Source organism: Montipora foliosa, chromosome 9, assembly GCF_036669935.1.
Source record: "Montipora foliosa isolate CH-2021 chromosome 9, ASM3666993v2, whole genome shotgun sequence".
NCBI lineage: Eukaryota > Metazoa > Cnidaria > Anthozoa > Scleractinia > Acroporidae > Montipora > Montipora foliosa.
The window spans coordinates 44,851,076-44,868,575 of NC_090877.1; the positions used below are offsets into that span (position 1 = coordinate 44,851,076).

Sequence of the window (17,500 nt, forward strand, 5' to 3'; positions counted from 1 at the left end):
CTGAGAAAAAGGGAGCTGTACGCATAAAGGAAGAAATCACAGTGTCATGTTTGGTGCTGTGGTGATTGCTGATGCCTTAATGTATTAACCGAGATTTCCTGGCTGTCTTGCCACTTGTAAGTTGAGTTTGTTGGTTCTCTACTCTGCACAGAGTTGTTTCTTCTTGCACTCTGGTTTTTAATTACCTCCTCATAAAGAACTATAATTTGATTCAATCTGTTTTGATTTGGTTTGATTTGCTGTCTCCCAAATTACCCAAGTACTCCAATGCCCAGTCTGTATTGACTGCTTTCAAGATCTTCAATCCCTTTTACCCTCAAAAAAATCATTCTATACTAATTCTGTCTCTGTGGGAATTCTAGAAATTGTTAAAATGCATCTAACTTTACTTCACATCAATCTTAACATATTTTAATGATTCAAAGAGTCATGTGATAGTTTAGCCGTAAAATCCAGTTAAACTCTTTGGTACCGACTCAGTACTATTTCATACTTTACAACTCGTCAAGCATGTAGTATAAAAAACGAGGAAGGAGTTTGTAATATACTGTGAAAGAACGCAGCATCATAATTTTAGCTTTTGCTTACTGTTACGAAGAGTACCGAAATTTCTTTTCCGATTATCGTTACAGCCAGCAAATTCAATTGCCACATCAGTAACGCAAAGTTTGTCTAGGTTCTCTCTTTGTACGTGTTTAGTACTGTCAGATTACTCAACCTTTCTTGAATCATTGTTGATCAGAGCCATGGCTTTAACTTTGGAGCGGTAGAAAATGACCTTTCTCCTGCTGTGCTGGTTGCGGGATTTACCTGCAGAGGCATCTTCCGCCTTTCTCAGATTCCTTTAACTCCTTCATTTAGTCTAGACCAATCATAAAAATTTGGATGATTCTTGCAAGATCCGCCAGCCGATCTGCCCCTGTGCAGACCCTGTGAGGTCCCACTAATACTTGACACTGTTGTTAACACCAGTGTAACATTAAATCAAATACATGTAAGTTATGCGAGGTTACACTTGACGTTGATGCCACCTCCCAGCTAGCATCAAACTGGGTTCTGCTAAATGATTGGTTGCACTTAAATAGATTAGATTGTACACCAGATAAACTGTGTTTTGAGAGTTCATTGTAAATATGCTTTAATTTTGCTGGGTAATGCATTGGCAACAAACTCTGACAATTATCTTGACTTGAAACAGCTTGACACCGTTGTTAACAGCGCTAGTGGGACCTCAGCCGTTCAGTGAATATTGTAGATCACTGTCTCAAATTATTGGTCATGCTGGGTTAAAATCAAAGGAAAAAAAGGGGGGGGGGGTGGTGGCAGGGTGGCAAATTCTTTTAAGATGTATCTTGATGTTAATGAGAACCCTGTAATTAATAACTATTATTGCTCGTCATACATTGTAACTTAAGAATGCACATCTGATCATAGTCATGTTAAGACGCGCACTAGAAATGAATAAATTATTATTATTATTATTATTATTATTATTATTATTATTATTATTATTAGATAGATTAATGCCTCTCACTAATTGGTTGCAACAGAGTTTTGCAAGTTGTTCTAGGAATAAAAATGAAAAAGTTCTTGGTTGGTCTAGTTCGTACCCTAGCAAGTCTAGCTATTGCGCTTGGAACTGAGTCTTTGTGGACTTGCGACACAGCAGCGTAACAAAGATGCAATCACTTGCTCATGAAAAAAAGAATTGAGTTGTGGTCAGAAAACCACATAAGAATGAAGATACTTGAACAAATAAGTCATCAATCTGAACATAACTGTTTACTGACATGTCCAATCATGACCTTGATGGTACTAGCTGACAGTACGTTAATGTTCACATACAAATTACAAAATCATCAGTGCTGGACAATCTGCCAGCCTGCGAGCCATGAAAGTCTCGCATATATAAGTCTAAGCACCCGTTTCAAATAGTGCTGATAAACAGTGATTAAGTCTAAGCACCCGTTTTTAACCGGTTAGCTTTCAATAACCTGAGTGGCTTGCATGTTCTCTCGCATGTTGACTCATGGCTCGCCATGTTGGCTTGCATGACTCGCACCCATGGCTCACTGGCTTGCACATTGTCCTCACTCAAAATTAGTGGGATGGTGCGTCGCAATGGCTCAATTAGCCCATTTCTGAGTTGCTTTTTACATCTGTTTCAAATGGATGCTGTGTGAAACTAGTCAAATAGATTTTAAAAAAAATTTCAAATGATAGTATTCTCATTTTCATTTGAAAGATTCCAACAACGACTTGGTTCTTCGGGGGATTCTAAAACACGGGTCACATTCCACAGGTCACTCATCGCAGGTCATTGTTTCACCTTTTTGAAAGTACATGTAACCCAAAACTCTCAATTTGGTTAACCCTAGGCCTAAAAACCACCCTTTGGCCTAGGGTTAGCCAAATTGAGGGTTATGTTTACTTTCCAAAACGTAAGACAGTGACCTGCAGCGAGTGACCTGTGGAATGTGACCTGTGTTTTAGACCCACTGACTTGGTTTTGAACTCAATTGAGCAGCTATTCAGAACGAGGCTTTAAAATTTTATCATTAACCCATTGACCATTGGGAGTGAGACTCAAAAGATTTTACTCTCTTTAACGCCAGACAATTGTACTCGTCGACTGGGGCATCCTAGGGTGTTTGAGGTGTCAGTCAGTTGAGCTAAATCTGATGCAACTTCAAGAATATAATAAGATTCTTTTTTAACAGGATTCTTGTTTATAAGTACAAGACAAATTACCTTGTGTGATGGACGCTGTTTTAGATGACCAAGATGCTAAGGATGAGACTGTCAATTTAGAAGGTGTGCTTTCAGAAAACATATTAGTTCCTTTTTCTGTCTGATATCCCATGGCCCATATGAATTTGTACTTCATAATTTTTAGGGAAACGGAATGTATTTTATTATAATTTGTGGTCTAGAGAGTCTCCTTTAAACAAAATTGATCATAAGTTAGGTTTTTTTTTTTTCGAGATCAAGATGACTTTGGTAGTGTTTTTCTTAATGATTATGCCATTTATATCACCAAATCATGAGATGAAGCCATAATAATTATTATTACAAGAAAAAAACAATAATTTTACAACTAATAGTTTCGCAGACTTGAAATCTCGTCCAGTGATTATCAGCTTAATTTCCTGAAATTCATTCTGGAAGCATTAAGTCCTATCTTCATGTAGAAATGTATATGTCTGCTTGCCATATTGATTTTCACAGAAGCCACAGATATCTCCCCGGTAGCTGTGAGTCAAATTGCTGGTCAACCAATTAATTCCACTGAACAGGAAGTGATAGGCTTGCTATTGGCACAACAACAAGTGTTCACAAACTCTGGTAAACTGGAGCCTTCAAGCGTGTATGCCACCCAATCTTCCAATCCAAGCTCTGTTGCTTTGGTAACAGATGATGTGCTGCAGGCACATGGTTCTGACGCCAAAGCCATTGTTATGGTATGTAGTGTACTGTATGCATGTATTTTTATCATCCCCATTTAACTATAACTCAGACTAATGCCCATCTTTTGAAGGGCCATGCAGTCCTAAGAAGGACTTTTGGTAACCTCCACTTCACAGGCGACAGGCACAAAACACAGGTCACCAATCACAGGTCGTTGTTTTACTAATACAGAGAGTATTCTAAACATTCATAAAAGCTAACCTTTGGCCTAAGATCTTTAGGATACTTTCTGTATTGACAAAACAATGACCTGTGACCTGTGTTTTTTTTTTTTTTGTTTTTTTTTTTTTGTTTTTTTTTTTTTTTTGTTACACAACTTTATTTATTGAAACAAATTGATATTAATACAGCAAATTATTAACTTACCTACATAATTATAATGTTACAACTAATATAACTAATATTACTAATAATAATAATATAATACAACAAATTGACACTGATATTATTATTATTACAAAATTCAAACAAACTAGAAATGTTTACAAGGTATTATGTAAATAATATATTAATTATATACAGAAAGTGGATGCATATTAAAACCTTTAAATAGTTAAGCATTTGCAAGAGGCGACACTATCCATTTAGCTTCAAAGAAATCCTTTGTTTTTTTACTGTGCAGACTAATATATTTTTCTGTTTCATATTTAATAGCAATTTTCTTTTTAAATCCGTATATATTCGGAAGAATTTGACTTCTTCTACAATCCCACAAGTACAATTTCCCAATCATAATTAGATAGTTTAGAAGCTTAGCAGAAGGGGAGTTTTGTCGTATCATTCCAACTAAAATATCTGTGACCTGTGTTTTGTACCTACCGCTTCACAGGGGAACATTTTCATACATGTATGTAGCTCATATACATACATCAGAATACTCACCTACCACCCCCAGAGGGGTCATCATCGGCTTCCTTGGGCACAGCAAATTTGTCAGTCTCTGTGGTGCTTGCCGGCGCGGCTGTGCTGCTTTTAAAACCTCCCCTTTTTAGTTGACAGGGTTGGAACCTCTGTTATCACCGTTTGAATGGATTATTAAGAGATTAAAAAAAAATCATGTTATTTCAGAGTGAGGATAGTGATTTAGAAGTCAAGGAAGAGTCAATTTTAGTTGCACAACAAGGTGAACAAGAAGCTGCTACTGCAACCATTATGGCTGCTGTGGATCACCAGCAAGGTATTAGTACAGTGGTGTACTTACCGGTACTTGTGAAAATACCACAGTTGCTTTGATTAAACCCATCACCAATAGATGGGTGTGGTGAAGGTGTCTGCGGAAATTAAGGGAGCCGCAAGCGAGCCTGCAAGGTAACTTTGACAACCCTGTAAGTGGCAACCACCCCCATAGTAGGCACGAGAGCTGAGAACGTCAGTGGAAAGACATAATTTTACCAGAGGGCCCTTCCCCTCTCCACCCCCCTTCCCCCCCCCCCCCTCCCCATCCAAGGGAGGGCTGGGAGCATTAAACCTTTGACCAGAGCACAAGCAAGACAACGCACATGAAATGAGTTGACCTCCACAGGAATGCTGTGAAATAACTCGGGCCCTGAAAATACCCTAAGCTCGCCCCTTCTTCCGTTTTAGGGATATTTAACCCATTGACTCCCAGGGGTTCCCCATTGACGAGTAAAATCGTCTGGCGTTAGACAGAGTAAAATACTAAGTCTGGCCGGTTTAGGCCGGTTTGGACGTCAAAGGGTTAACAGAATGCATGTGTTGCTTTATATAGACAATGATGGCTACCAGTCCGTACAGACGAGCTTGGCACCAGGAGATCTTGTCCAGTCAGCTGTGGTGGTAAGCTCTACACCAGGTGGAACAGTATTTCTTGAACCACAGGCGGTAACACTTACAGAGCTACCTGGTGGAACAGTGCAAACACTCCCAGCTGGAAGCACATTTGAAGGTACAACTGCGTCCATCTTAAGCTGAGAAGTCTAAGGTCATAGTGTTGTAAACAAATGAACTGACCTTAAAGTAGGGCTGACAAAGCCCTTCATCAGACCACTAAAGGCTTACGAATGGCTAAAACTCAAAACGTCACCTTACAAACCTTTCTTACCGCAGCTAGGGAAAGGGTTCAATGGGACACTTTGAGGGAACCTACGCGTTGTTAGATCTTTCATCCCTAAGGGGCTTCCCATTGACGAGTGAAGAGCTTATTCACTCATTTGATTACAGGCCATTTTTTTAACTGAAACGAAAGAAAAGATCATTTTGTTTGTGAATAATGTTAAATCAGAGAGGTTTGGTTTGTTTTTGAAGAAGTCAAAGATGACTGCAGGGACATCATGTGCGCACGCTCAATAATTTGTTAACCCTCTTGCCCCTAAGGGGTCCCCTTAGGTGTTTTCCTTGACTAGTTAAATTCTCTGGTGTTAGAAAAAAAAAGTAACTGCCTTTCTTTGGAGGGGTAAAAGGGTTAATGCAATATTTCTATAGAATGGTTACAAAATGAAAGAACATTTCATTTGCACATGCAGTTGATGATTCTTTGGACCAAACTGGCCAGAGGTCAATAAATTATTCTGAATACCGTTACTGATCAAAATAATGGGAATGATGATGATAACGATAGCTTATGGTCGTTTCGCCCACAACCCAGTCGCTTAGCCAATTAACTTAAGTTCATTCTCCCAAACATCTTATGATTATGAAAGAAAGAAATATATCATTAACGAGACACCTTCAAAATATAGCCTTGTGGGCGAATCGCCTTGTAGACGAAACGGCCGGATACGGATGATGACCTAGTTGCTTCGATCATCACCAAGAGTGCATACTAATGAATGCTTCCTTTGCTGTTCTAGCAACTTATGTCCATCAAGCTAGTGATGGCACGAGTTATGTCATCACTTCAGAGCCAACAAATTTTGACACCAACGCAACCGTTTCCATGACCACCATATCCGAATCCAACGCGTCCTTGGTGAGCTCAAGTGAGACCGTGGGTACCACAGGAATCCCACTAGAGCAGTTTGCTGCGCATGCTCACCAAGTTGATCCTGACGACCATTCAACACTGTTCGTGTTGCAGGAAGATTCTGGTGGAGCTGATCAGGATGTAAGATTTGATTTAAGTGATTTTTCAGTTTATGTAGAGACAACCATTTGATGGAGGGATCCTTTACCTACTAGTATGCGGGAGAGAAACATCTACGTTCGGAGGCTATTTACCTACATGTATAGTCATAGTTATTTACCCATGAGGAGTTTAGGATTCGTAACTTGTTGAAACGCTCTCGTGCCATGATACACCACAGAGGACTCAACAACAGGAACTCCGCGCACCGGTGGCTCAGTTGGTTGAGCATCAACACTCAGCATCTTAAAATAACTGAGGAGAAAGTGCTGCCTTTGTAATTTCATCCGCAAATGGTTAGGCTTTCAACTCTTCAGGAATAAGGACTATACACCGTAGACCCTGTCTCACAAATACCTTCTATGTTCGCAAGTTCCCTGTGGGACGTCAAAGAACCCACACACTATTTGAAAAGAGTAGGGGATGTAGTCCCTGGTGTTGTGGCTGTCCTGTTCTCTCCAGTAGAAGTGGCTGGCTTGGCAGTGATGTCTCTAAAAACGCTTGCAGTGTATGAAGCCACCTAAGCAGAAACAGCCATACGTCAAAAAGGGACTAGTCTATGTGAGTATAGTGTGTGGGTTCTTTTACGTCCCCGGCACAGGGTTATGAACGTTGAAGGGTTGCAAGTCGGGGCCTATGGTTAATCGACCTCATCTGAGAAGACTAGAGAGTCTAACCATTTGCAGATGTCATTACAAAGGCAGCACTTTCTCCCCTGTTATTTTAAGACCCTGAGTGTTGGTCTGGAAAGAGTCGAACTCACGACCTCCCGCATGGCAGCCCGGTGCTCAACCAACTGAGCCACCGGTGCGTGGTGGCGAATGGTTTGGTTTCAGAAACTGTGGTCCTGCCTCAGTTGGGAGTGAAACACAAGATGTTTGTTTTGTTGATAAAGATAAACTAACTGTTGATAAAGATAAACTAACTATTGTTTAAAAAGATTAAAGTCTCTTTTCGAAAAAAAAAAACACCATAGAAAAGATTTGCCAGCTGACGCTTCAAGTGTCGGTTGAGTCCAAGCCTTTGCTATCTATTTCCAACAGTAAGGAAGGGGTAAAGGTTAGTGTTATTTTTAGCTGAGGGTAAATGCAACTGTCTACCCTTACTCCAGGAGCAGCATTTACGGGACATTTTATGACGTTAATTTCCGGGGGGGGGCTCGATATATCCCTGTCTGGGGAGGTGCGGCACGACCCCTCGTACCCTGACCCTGTTTAAGACGAATATCGCTGATTTTCCTACTCTGTTTAAGACAGAATTCCGATTTTTGATACCCTGTTTAAGACATTTAACCCAGTTTAAGACAAAATTTGATAAATCGATACCCTGATTAAGACAAAAAATGATAAATTCGATACCCTGTTCAAGACAAAAATCCCAAAAAACATACCCTGGCTGGCCGCCCCCCCTCGGGCATTAATTATTCTGTATTCGGGGACGAAGTTGGGGAGAAAAGCAAGGGTACACTTTGTGATGCTCATTGAAATCCGCGTGCATCTAATAAGGAACAACAATAAAAGCAAGATGACACACGCTAACACCAACCCGGTGTGGCCAACACATCACGCATTCGCACAACCATCTCACCTGGTCAATTAGCAGCCATGGACAGCTGTTTTGGACCTCATCGGCATGACTGAACACTTAAAGGGGTTCAAAACCCCCCCCCCCCCCCCCCTGGTATGTTAGCTTCGCCATACTGATAAGGCCCAAAAGACCGAAACAGCTGTCCATGGCTGCTAATTGACTGGGTGAAGTGGTTGTGCGCATGCATGATGTGTTGGCCACACCTGGTTGGTGTTAGCGTGTGTCACCTTGCTTTTATTGTTATTTTAGGGTTAGGTTTTATTTAATTAGGTGCATTTCTGGGCATAGACTATTTTCTCAATCCCATAATGCAATGCGTTTTGGGTGGTCCTCAAATAAAAACAATACAAGTTATTTACTCTTTGGACTGTATATCATGTTTCAGTGAACTGGATATCCATTGTTTTAATGCAAGTAACCCCCCCCCCCCCCTTCAAAAAAAAAAAGAACTGTATTATGGGATTTGCGAAAATAGCGATATTTTTTCGCCGATTTTTCCTAGATATTGTGAAGATCTTTCAGTGAGACAATTCCTTAGCTTCGATGTCCTTTGAGCTCATCTAAGCTTGCAGTATTCTCGCGTTGCGCATTTTTAGGGTTCAGCAAAGAAGATATATCATTGTGGTATTGACGGATGTGGAAAGCAGTTTTCCACATCTTATCGCTTGAAGGCACATGGTCGAAGCCACACCGGTGATACGTTTCGTTGTGAAGAAAATGGATGCGAAAAGGCCTTTATTACCCAGAGTGACTTGACAAAGCACGTGCGCACTCACTCTGGGGAGAAGCCATACAGATGCGGCCATGAAGGTTGTGGAAAAGTTTACACAACAGCACATCATCTGAAGGTTTGTTTGCATTTCTTTGTGTCGTGTATTTCTGACAAACTTGGAAAGGGAGTCGTATGTTTAGAAAACCCAAATTCTTACTACTTAGATATAATTGTGCCACGACAGATAGTATCGCATATCCTTCGCGTTTACAGCAAACGGCAAACTTCAGGTTGAAGTCTCGTTTTGCCAAAAATGGAAGAAAGGTGTTTAATTGCGTTTATTGGGTATCCTGTGCATAGGGTGAGCGCCATCTTGAATTACGTCATGCGTGCGTGCGCATCTCGGTTTTAATACGTCAAATGCGCAAACTCGTGAAATTGTAAGGAGACAAATTTGTCCCAACACGCTGAATTCATATTTTGTCAAGGGACATTTTTAATAATATTCTCTCAGATAATTTCAACAAATTTCAGAGTTACAAGAATATAGTTTTTGTGGCGCCATCACCTATTTACTTAAAACTTTCCATTTTTAGCCACATTGCGCAAGCCTCACAAATTGGCACTTTCGATGTTTTCACTGGCGAAAAATGTCTGATTGGTCGAGGCCTTGTCATGTGACTTCAATACCTCAAATCAAACATGGCTGCCATTCGGTGTTTATTAGATCAATTTTATTAGATCTCCGTCGACAAAAAAAGACCCTTTTTCAGGCCAGTAAAACGAACGAATGTTGACTGCATAGTGCGTTTCTATGCCAGCGAGATTCTCTTTTAAGCTAACAGGGCTACGAGGGAAATTTCTTTAAAAATTTCAAGGTCAACGCGAGTCTCGGTTGCTAGTGTTCGAGTGGAAATTCGTTTGTGTAGCTTACCAGCTAATGGATTACCGTCTTGATTTCAATTCATGCGTTTATCTTTTAAAAAGTGAAACAAAAAAGATACCACTAAATTTCCAAATGGTTTCTCTTCCAACTAAATAGTTACACACTGTTTCCGCGGGGTCCCGCATCTAACAGAAAATGTTAAGATTTTCGCATTTTTTTTCAAAATTAAGTTGTTAAAATTGCCATTCAAGAGGTCCATAGAGGAAAATTTATTAAGACCGAGGGGAAAATTAAGAAATGTATTTCAGTCGTTCAAAAATAAATTTTAAAGTGAATTTAGCAGTAATAATAACCAAAATCATACTTAACATGTCCTAGCACCTCATATTGGGTACACTAGAAGGAAACCTTTTAGTTGCAATTATATTTTGTTGAAGTTGTTCCAAGCAAAATGCCAATTGTTTGGTTTCCTCCAAATTATAGAAATAAACATGGATTAGGTTAACTCTGAATGGCCAAAACAACAATATTTGATTCAAAAGTCCAGCTTACTAGCAGGGAGAATTTTACTGTAACAAAATATTACTACAGCAAATAATACGCTTTCACCACATTGTAGTGGGTTAATGTGACAACAAAAATACTTAATCAGGAATTGATTTTATCTTCCAGCAATAAAACAGCAGGAGGATATAAAATTAGGTATTTTCAAAGTTTAGAAAACTTGTTGAAGGTGATTCAGTGCCACCCTCCAAAACTTTTCACAAATTTCACGCTGGCCTACTAAGTACTTCCAGTGCAACAAATTATCTAACCTGTCTTTGCGGACCCTGGTTGCAACACAGCTGCTTCAATAATTTTGATCCCCTTGCATTAGATTTAACTTTTAGAGAAACCATAACTTCATATTTCCGTAATAATCGTTCAAAGACATTGAGCAAATGCATTCAAAGCTACATTTGAAAGGGACATAATCCCATGTTGCAGTTTTCTGGATAAGACTTCACAGAAAGAACTCTTGTTACCTTTCCATATGTAAAGAGGTCCCATGATTTATGAGTCAATTAGTCAATGAGTCATGAGTTATGAGTCAATGAGACTCACAGTCAATATAGCAATAATTTATTGATCAAGCCGAAGCCCTTGTTTCAGTGATTAGGCCTAAGCACTCTCTGAAATTTTAGCTTTCATTTTATGGGTTAGCTTTTAGGGTAACTGCACTAACTCATTGACTCATAAATACTTAAGACTCATATGTAAAAAATACTTCAACATTAGATGCAATGAATTTTTTAGCAATTGCTGTAAATAATAGTAAGCATTCCTACCATTTCAAGGATGAATAAATTAAAGTTGAATGCAGTAAGTGTAAGAAGTAAAAAAGTGGAAAGTGGTCCAATTTATTTAAGCTGTAATCAATTTCCATCCTTGCTTTAGTCCCTGGATAGGGTTAAACAATGGTGGTGAAGTGAACAAACTACCCCAAGGGGGTACTGCTTATGATACTGAGACCAAACAGCTGGCAGAGTTGCTGCAGTACATTTAAGGCTATCAATCTCACAAATGAATGGAACTGTAGAAAACTTTTGTAAGCGAGCAAGTAGCTTTTACATATGAATTACAAAATGCCAGTCATTTGTCAATTTAGAACTGGTTCCCCTAAGGGGTCAGATTTCTTTAGCCTACATCCAGAAAACAAGATCCTGTTACCTTTAAGGGTTGTTTAAAAAAAAAAAGACCCCTCCGGAGAAAACTGCATCCTCATGTTTGGATTCTCATTGATTGAATGACTTTAATGATATTATGCAAATTTGTTCTACAATAATACTGAAATACCATAAAAGTATTTTTAACCTAACTTTTTTGCAAAGTTTACTCCTTGAGCCACCAGCTTCAACTTTGATACATTGTTCTAAAAGCCAAAGCCGTTGTATAGCAGTGGTGGAGGTGATGATTAGTCACTTTGTTTTGGTTCAAATGAAGAAAGAAAGTCAAAGTAATGATCGCACTTCAACCCTTTCACCCCTAAACCGACCATACTTGGTATTTTACTCTGTCTAAACCCAGAGTATTTTGCTCCGTCTAACACCAGACGATTTCACTAGTCAATGGGGAACCCCATGGAGTCACCAGTCTTACAGTACTTCTCAACATAAAGAAAATGAATTCTGTGGACTTGAACATTCCCAAAAAGAAATGCCGTATATTCCAAATATGGTTGCGTAAACTCTTCAAATTTTACCTGCTTCAGGAACTTCAAATCAATGAATATTTTGAATATTTTTCCTGAACTCCTGCAAACTTTGTACACTTTTTAATGGTTTGCCCTTTAAAAGTAACATTCAGAAATAATGCAAATACAACTGAGGCTGTTTTGCATTATCTACAAGACAAGACAACAATATCCTTTATTCAAACACAATCAATATTAAAGCAATAACACATGCTTGTGGGGTCATGTGCTAACTATAGTAAAGATACACTACAGGAAATAAAAGCTTAAAACTAACTATGTGACAGACATAGGATATCTACACATAAGGGATAAGAAAAATAAATCAATTGCTATCCAAAATATCATATTGCAAATACACCAAAAGGTAATGGTTGATTGACAACTTCCTTGTGCAAAATGGTAGAGCATGTTTGAAGTCCAGCAGGACCAAGATGAGAAGTTATGATAAAAACTTTAAACATATTTTTTACCAAAATTATTTTACTGCCATCAACCCCAATGAGACCTTATGCCACTGTTTCTAGCTGCAGCTCCAAATCACATAAAATATTAATAAATTTTGCCATGTAACAAAAGAACAAACATGTGGGGTGTAAGCAAAAAACGTCCAAGGCAATAAAGCTTCCTTTCAGCCTTTTCAGGAACAACTATTCACTGTCAACCATACTTGACTCAAAACAGAATTTCCTTGACCCAACAACACATGACAGTCCCCTAAAACCAAAATTACATCATTAATGCTTCCAGAAAACAATAGTCCCAGTCTAAAAAAACCTGAATCTATAGATACCTATATACATCTGTACCTACACTTCTGTTCTTCCAAACATTATTTTAACTAACATGGATTTTGATTTTGATAACTCAAATTAATTGCAAATCCATAACTTGGTAACTACCGTACTTGAACGCAAGGTTCGTTGAGTTGTGACTGCAAAAAAGTATAATAACTTAGACATTCACCAGAAAAGGGAATGTAAATGACCTTAAAAGCAGCTATTTAAAATATTTGATTCTAGGGTTACGTTCCCAATGAGACAATCACATTCAAAATCAAATTCATATCTGATCGAATCATTGATCATTCATGTAGAAGTGCCGATCGTGAGGTGTAACGCAGAAAAAAAATAACCTTCACGTTGAACAATATTGCCATTTCCCTGCCACCTGGTACAAGCCAATTCACACATGAACGGAAACCTTAGGAATCCTCCTTTCTGCACATTACAGTAACTTTTTGTACCCGGTGGCAACAAACTTTCCACATTAAAAATTGCGTAAAAAACTCACCTGTTTCGCAGCTCTTTTCCCACGAAATAAAATTTTCCAGGAGCAAATTCTCCGAGGATGCTGGTTGGATTGGACTTTCAAACAATTTGCACAACATAGACGTTCTCTAAGAATACATTCCACTTGAAACTGGCGTTAAAACTAGCCTTGATCGCTCTAAAAAGAACGGAAACCAACAAGCTACCGATACTCAAACCGTAGCCATTTTTCTGTTCTTCTCGGGAGTGCTTTTTTCACGAGAGCCAATGATAGTCCCGGAAATGCGTCACGTGTCATATCGCGCGACTCATGCGCAGACATTTTTCGCCAGTGAATTCGATGTTGACGTTCTTTACAAAAATGCATCGTCTTCGTGGCATCTCGGCCTGTCTTGTGATTCCAACTTCCAAAGTTATCAAACGAACGCAAATGATTACTCTTATTAGTGTAACCTTATTTCTTGCCTGGAAGTTATAGGAGTCTACAGGAGTCGATGACCCAAGAGTAAGAATCTGGTATCCTGTTTGTCCCCACCAGCGTCAAAAAAGTGTCTATTTTTAAACCAGGTTTTGCGGGAAAATAAACATTAGACCAAATTGCCGAACACAATGTTGTACCCCATTCAAATCTCCCGGGTTTAAGATTCTTATTGTATTGTATTTGCATTATATTGTTACATTCACGTTTAAATGATATGGAAATAGGGAGCTTAAGCAACGGCGACGGCGACGGCGACGGCAACGAGAACGTCATCTCAAAATATAAATTCACGTTATTGTAATCACTTCGTGACTATTTCCACCTTTTTAATATGAGAAGAGTGTGGTAGTTCCTCAAAAATGACACTGGACGGAACGGCGCTTAATTTAGAGGAGAAAATGCAGATTTACGCCTCAAGTGCTAATGTTCTTCATAAAACTTCAAACTAGGCTATTTCACGTTGTTGTTTTGCTGACGATGGCAAAGAAATGGACAAAAGTGAAAAACGCACGTGCAGAGTGTCCAAAGCTATTGTTTTTGCCCACTAAATATGCAAATTTGGGACGTTCTCGTTGCCGTAGCCTTTATCGTTTCTTAAGCTCCCTAATACCTGGAACTAAACGTTTTATTCCTAAAAGGTTTAAATTGAGTACAAAATTGAGCCTAATGTTGAATTTAAAAATATACACATTTCTGACACTGATTAGGACAAGGCCAATTTGGATAAATCTTACTCTTTGGTGGGTGGACTCTTAGTATCCAGTAGCTTAGCAAAAGAGAGTGGTGGGTTTCGACCTATCGCAATAATACAGTTAATAATACAATTAGATTTGTATAGCGCATATTCCATAAAATGTTCGTATGCGCTGTTTACATTCTGTCATTTAAAAAAAAATACATAAAATAATACGCTGAAACTTTGCAGGGTTACTAAAGTAAACGTGCTCTTTCTGGTATCACTTTTTCATTCAGTTCAAATCCGTTGCCGCCATTTTGGATAAGGCTCTATTACTCATTACCTTGATTCGTGCGACTCAAAACTGATGTAAGAACTGGTCTTCAAACCAGAGCTTGGTCTTTGAAAATAAAGTGAGATAGACAAAGTATGGGCGTTGTACTATTCTGTTAAAGGGCTCTTTGTGAGGCTCCATTGTTTATGCATTTCCAAATTCTGAAATAGTGTGTTAATTCCACTCTTTCGTGCGAAAATCGTGTCGCTTTGAACTTCTCCAGTCTCTTTGTCATTTGTGTCTCTTGAGCGGACTTTTCAGTGTGATTAGTGGTCGGCCTCTCTGATGGGAAACACTCGTGGACCTTGAAAGACGAGACATGTCCAGGTTTGCACGCAATAAGGCAGACCTTAAGAGAAAAAGGGCAACTTCGAGAAGTGTAACTGCCAAGTGTTACATCTTGAACTGACCTCCTAGCGGTATGATCAGACTCGCCCGCGGGACTTTCACGCGACTTATCCAAAGAGACAAAGAGGAATAAAAAAGGTTTGATTAAGCTAACAAGACGCCATCTTGTTTTCGTCAGGTCCACGAAAGAGCTCACACGGGCGAAAAGCCTTTCAAGTGCAGAGTTGAAGGCTGCGATAAGGCCTTTGCGACAGGGTACGGATTGAAGAGCCATACTCGCACGCACACAGGAGAGAAGCCTTACAAATGCTTACACGAGGACTGCGGGAAGGCTTTTAAGACATCCGGAGATTTGCAGAAACACGTGCGAACTCATACAGGTCAGTGTTGTAAGCGAAATCAGCATCCTCAGTCTTACGATTTTTTTAGGGGCTTTTCTGCGCTGTCTCAGAAACGTCTAGAGTTTAAGCTATCTAATGTTTCTTTCAGGAGAAAGACCCTTCACATGTCCCTTTGATGGGTGTGACCGCTCCTTCACTACATCTAATATCCGAAAAGTGCACATGAGAACGCATACTGGTGAAAGGCCTTACGTGTGTGAACACGAAGGATGTGGGAGATCATTTGCCAGCGCTACAAACTTTAAGAATCATTCAAGAATACATACAGGTTTGTTTCTTTCTAGTGTGCCATTAACTCCGCAGTGGAATTGTACTACTTTTCATGCATCCTCTATTCGTCTTGATGTAACGTTATTTATTTATTTTTTTGGACAAAATCTATACCCTCTTTACTTTCTTCACAGGAGAGCGGCCCTACGTCTGCCAAGTGATTGGTTGTAACAAACGCTTCACGGAGTACTCCAGCCTCTACAAACATCATGTAGTCCATACGCATAATAAGCCATACACGTGTAACATTTGCAACAAGACATACAGACAAACATCAACGCTGGCAAATCATAAGAGAACCGCGCACTGTGAAATGGCAGACGTGGACAACTTGGGCGAAGGTAAACGTTATTATTATTATGATGATGATGGAAGCTGAATTCAAGACTACTATTTTATCATTATTGCACAGTGGTCGGCCAACAACAACAACAACAACAACAACAACAACATTTATTTAAACACGATAAAAATTACAGCGGAGCCAATAGAAATCTCACAGCCAGAAACATCATGGCTGACTAGACAGACCAATAACATCGCGTTTCTACTCGCCAATCAAATCAAAGACCAAAGTACTTTTGCGATACACCGACAGTACACAAATCGCTTGCATCTGAGGATGACTTCCGGTCAGGATTTCGAAGGATCAGTTAATGTTGCCAACAACAGTCCCAGTCCTTCTCAGGACTACTCTCGCTTGGACCATCTTTCTTCTTCGAGTTTACAAATCTCACAATGATCACCTTCTCCCTTCAAGTTGGAGCCTTAGTCACACTCATTATTCCGAACTTGGTGTCGCTTTATCTATATTTAGTCTTGCGACATAGTTGTAAAGCGCGCTACAATAGCATCTGAAAACCGACTTGTTTACCTTATACCTACAGGCGATTATGACGTCAGCCACGATGAGCCCACAAACAAGCGCCAGCGGTTGAATTACGCTGAGGCAATACAAAGTGGTCAAGCCTTTCCACATGGTGTCCCTGTGGTTATTGCAGACGAGGCGTCTGTGGCCGCGCTTCAAGCCATGGACGGCAGTCTAGCCGACATCCAACAACAGATGGCTGAAGGAGGTCATGTGACCGGACATATCGCGATTCCCGTTGCCATAGCATCGGATGCTGGAATTCAAGTCCAAGGGGACATGGAACACGCGGTGACCCTTTCGGCCCAAAATGCGCAGCAGTTGAGTTCAACACTGGTGGACAGCTCGGGTCAAGAGCTTGACATGACCTCGGTTCACGTTGTCTCAGCCCCGCAGACTGTTGTAGTCACATCGTTAGAAGCTGTGACTGGCTCTGGACAGCCAACCGAGACGGTAGTTGTAACGTCTCTGGATGGCGTGGCTACCTCTGCTGCCAGAAGGACGCACGAAGGTTTTACTATCGTCACAGTGCCAACGCAGGGAGGAAGCCTCGGCATCGTGACAGGCGAGCAGGAGAAAATCCACGGAGGGGAAGACGAAGAGGAGTGCCACACCAATGAACACCATACCACTGAAGATACAGGTACTTTATGTTTGCGTCATATTTAGTTTGAAGTGGAAAAAATAACCGATCTCGTGGCCATTTACAGCAAGGGCCTCAATTAATTTTCTTAAGAAAGCGCCGACAAATTAGCATTAAAACAACACGGTTTTTGTGATAAAAGCGGTTAGTTCTGCACTCATGCGTCAGCGGACTCCCACAACTCTAAAAAGGCCTGAGTATTATCCGTCTACCATTTCTTAAATCGACCAGTCAAGAAAT

The 17,500-nt window shown here is 39.9% G+C and overlaps 1 protein-coding gene across 3 annotated transcripts in view; it reads left to right on the forward strand.

The window, feature by feature from the left end:
* LOC137969483 (zinc finger protein 143-like) overlaps positions 1 to 17,500 on the forward strand; it is a 24,681-nt gene that overhangs the window by 2,385 nt on the left and 4,796 nt on the right. For all 3 annotated transcript variants that reach the window (XM_068815734.1, XM_068815736.1, XM_068815735.1), the window contains exons 2-11: positions 2,721 to 2,814; positions 3,229 to 3,461; positions 4,537 to 4,645; positions 5,198 to 5,374; positions 6,279 to 6,532; positions 8,734 to 8,985; positions 15,257 to 15,458; positions 15,568 to 15,747; positions 15,884 to 16,090; positions 16,637 to 17,260. In XM_068815734.1, coding sequence (XP_068671835.1) covers positions 2,760 to 2,814; positions 3,229 to 3,461; positions 4,537 to 4,645; positions 5,198 to 5,374; positions 6,279 to 6,532; positions 8,734 to 8,985; positions 15,257 to 15,458; positions 15,568 to 15,747; positions 15,884 to 16,090; positions 16,637 to 17,260 — 2,293 coding nt within the window. In that variant the 5' untranslated portion in view covers positions 2,721 to 2,759. The remainder of the gene's footprint in view (positions 1 to 2,720; positions 2,815 to 3,228; positions 3,462 to 4,536; positions 4,646 to 5,197; positions 5,375 to 6,278; positions 6,533 to 8,733; positions 8,986 to 15,256; positions 15,459 to 15,567; positions 15,748 to 15,883; positions 16,091 to 16,636; positions 17,261 to 17,500) is intronic.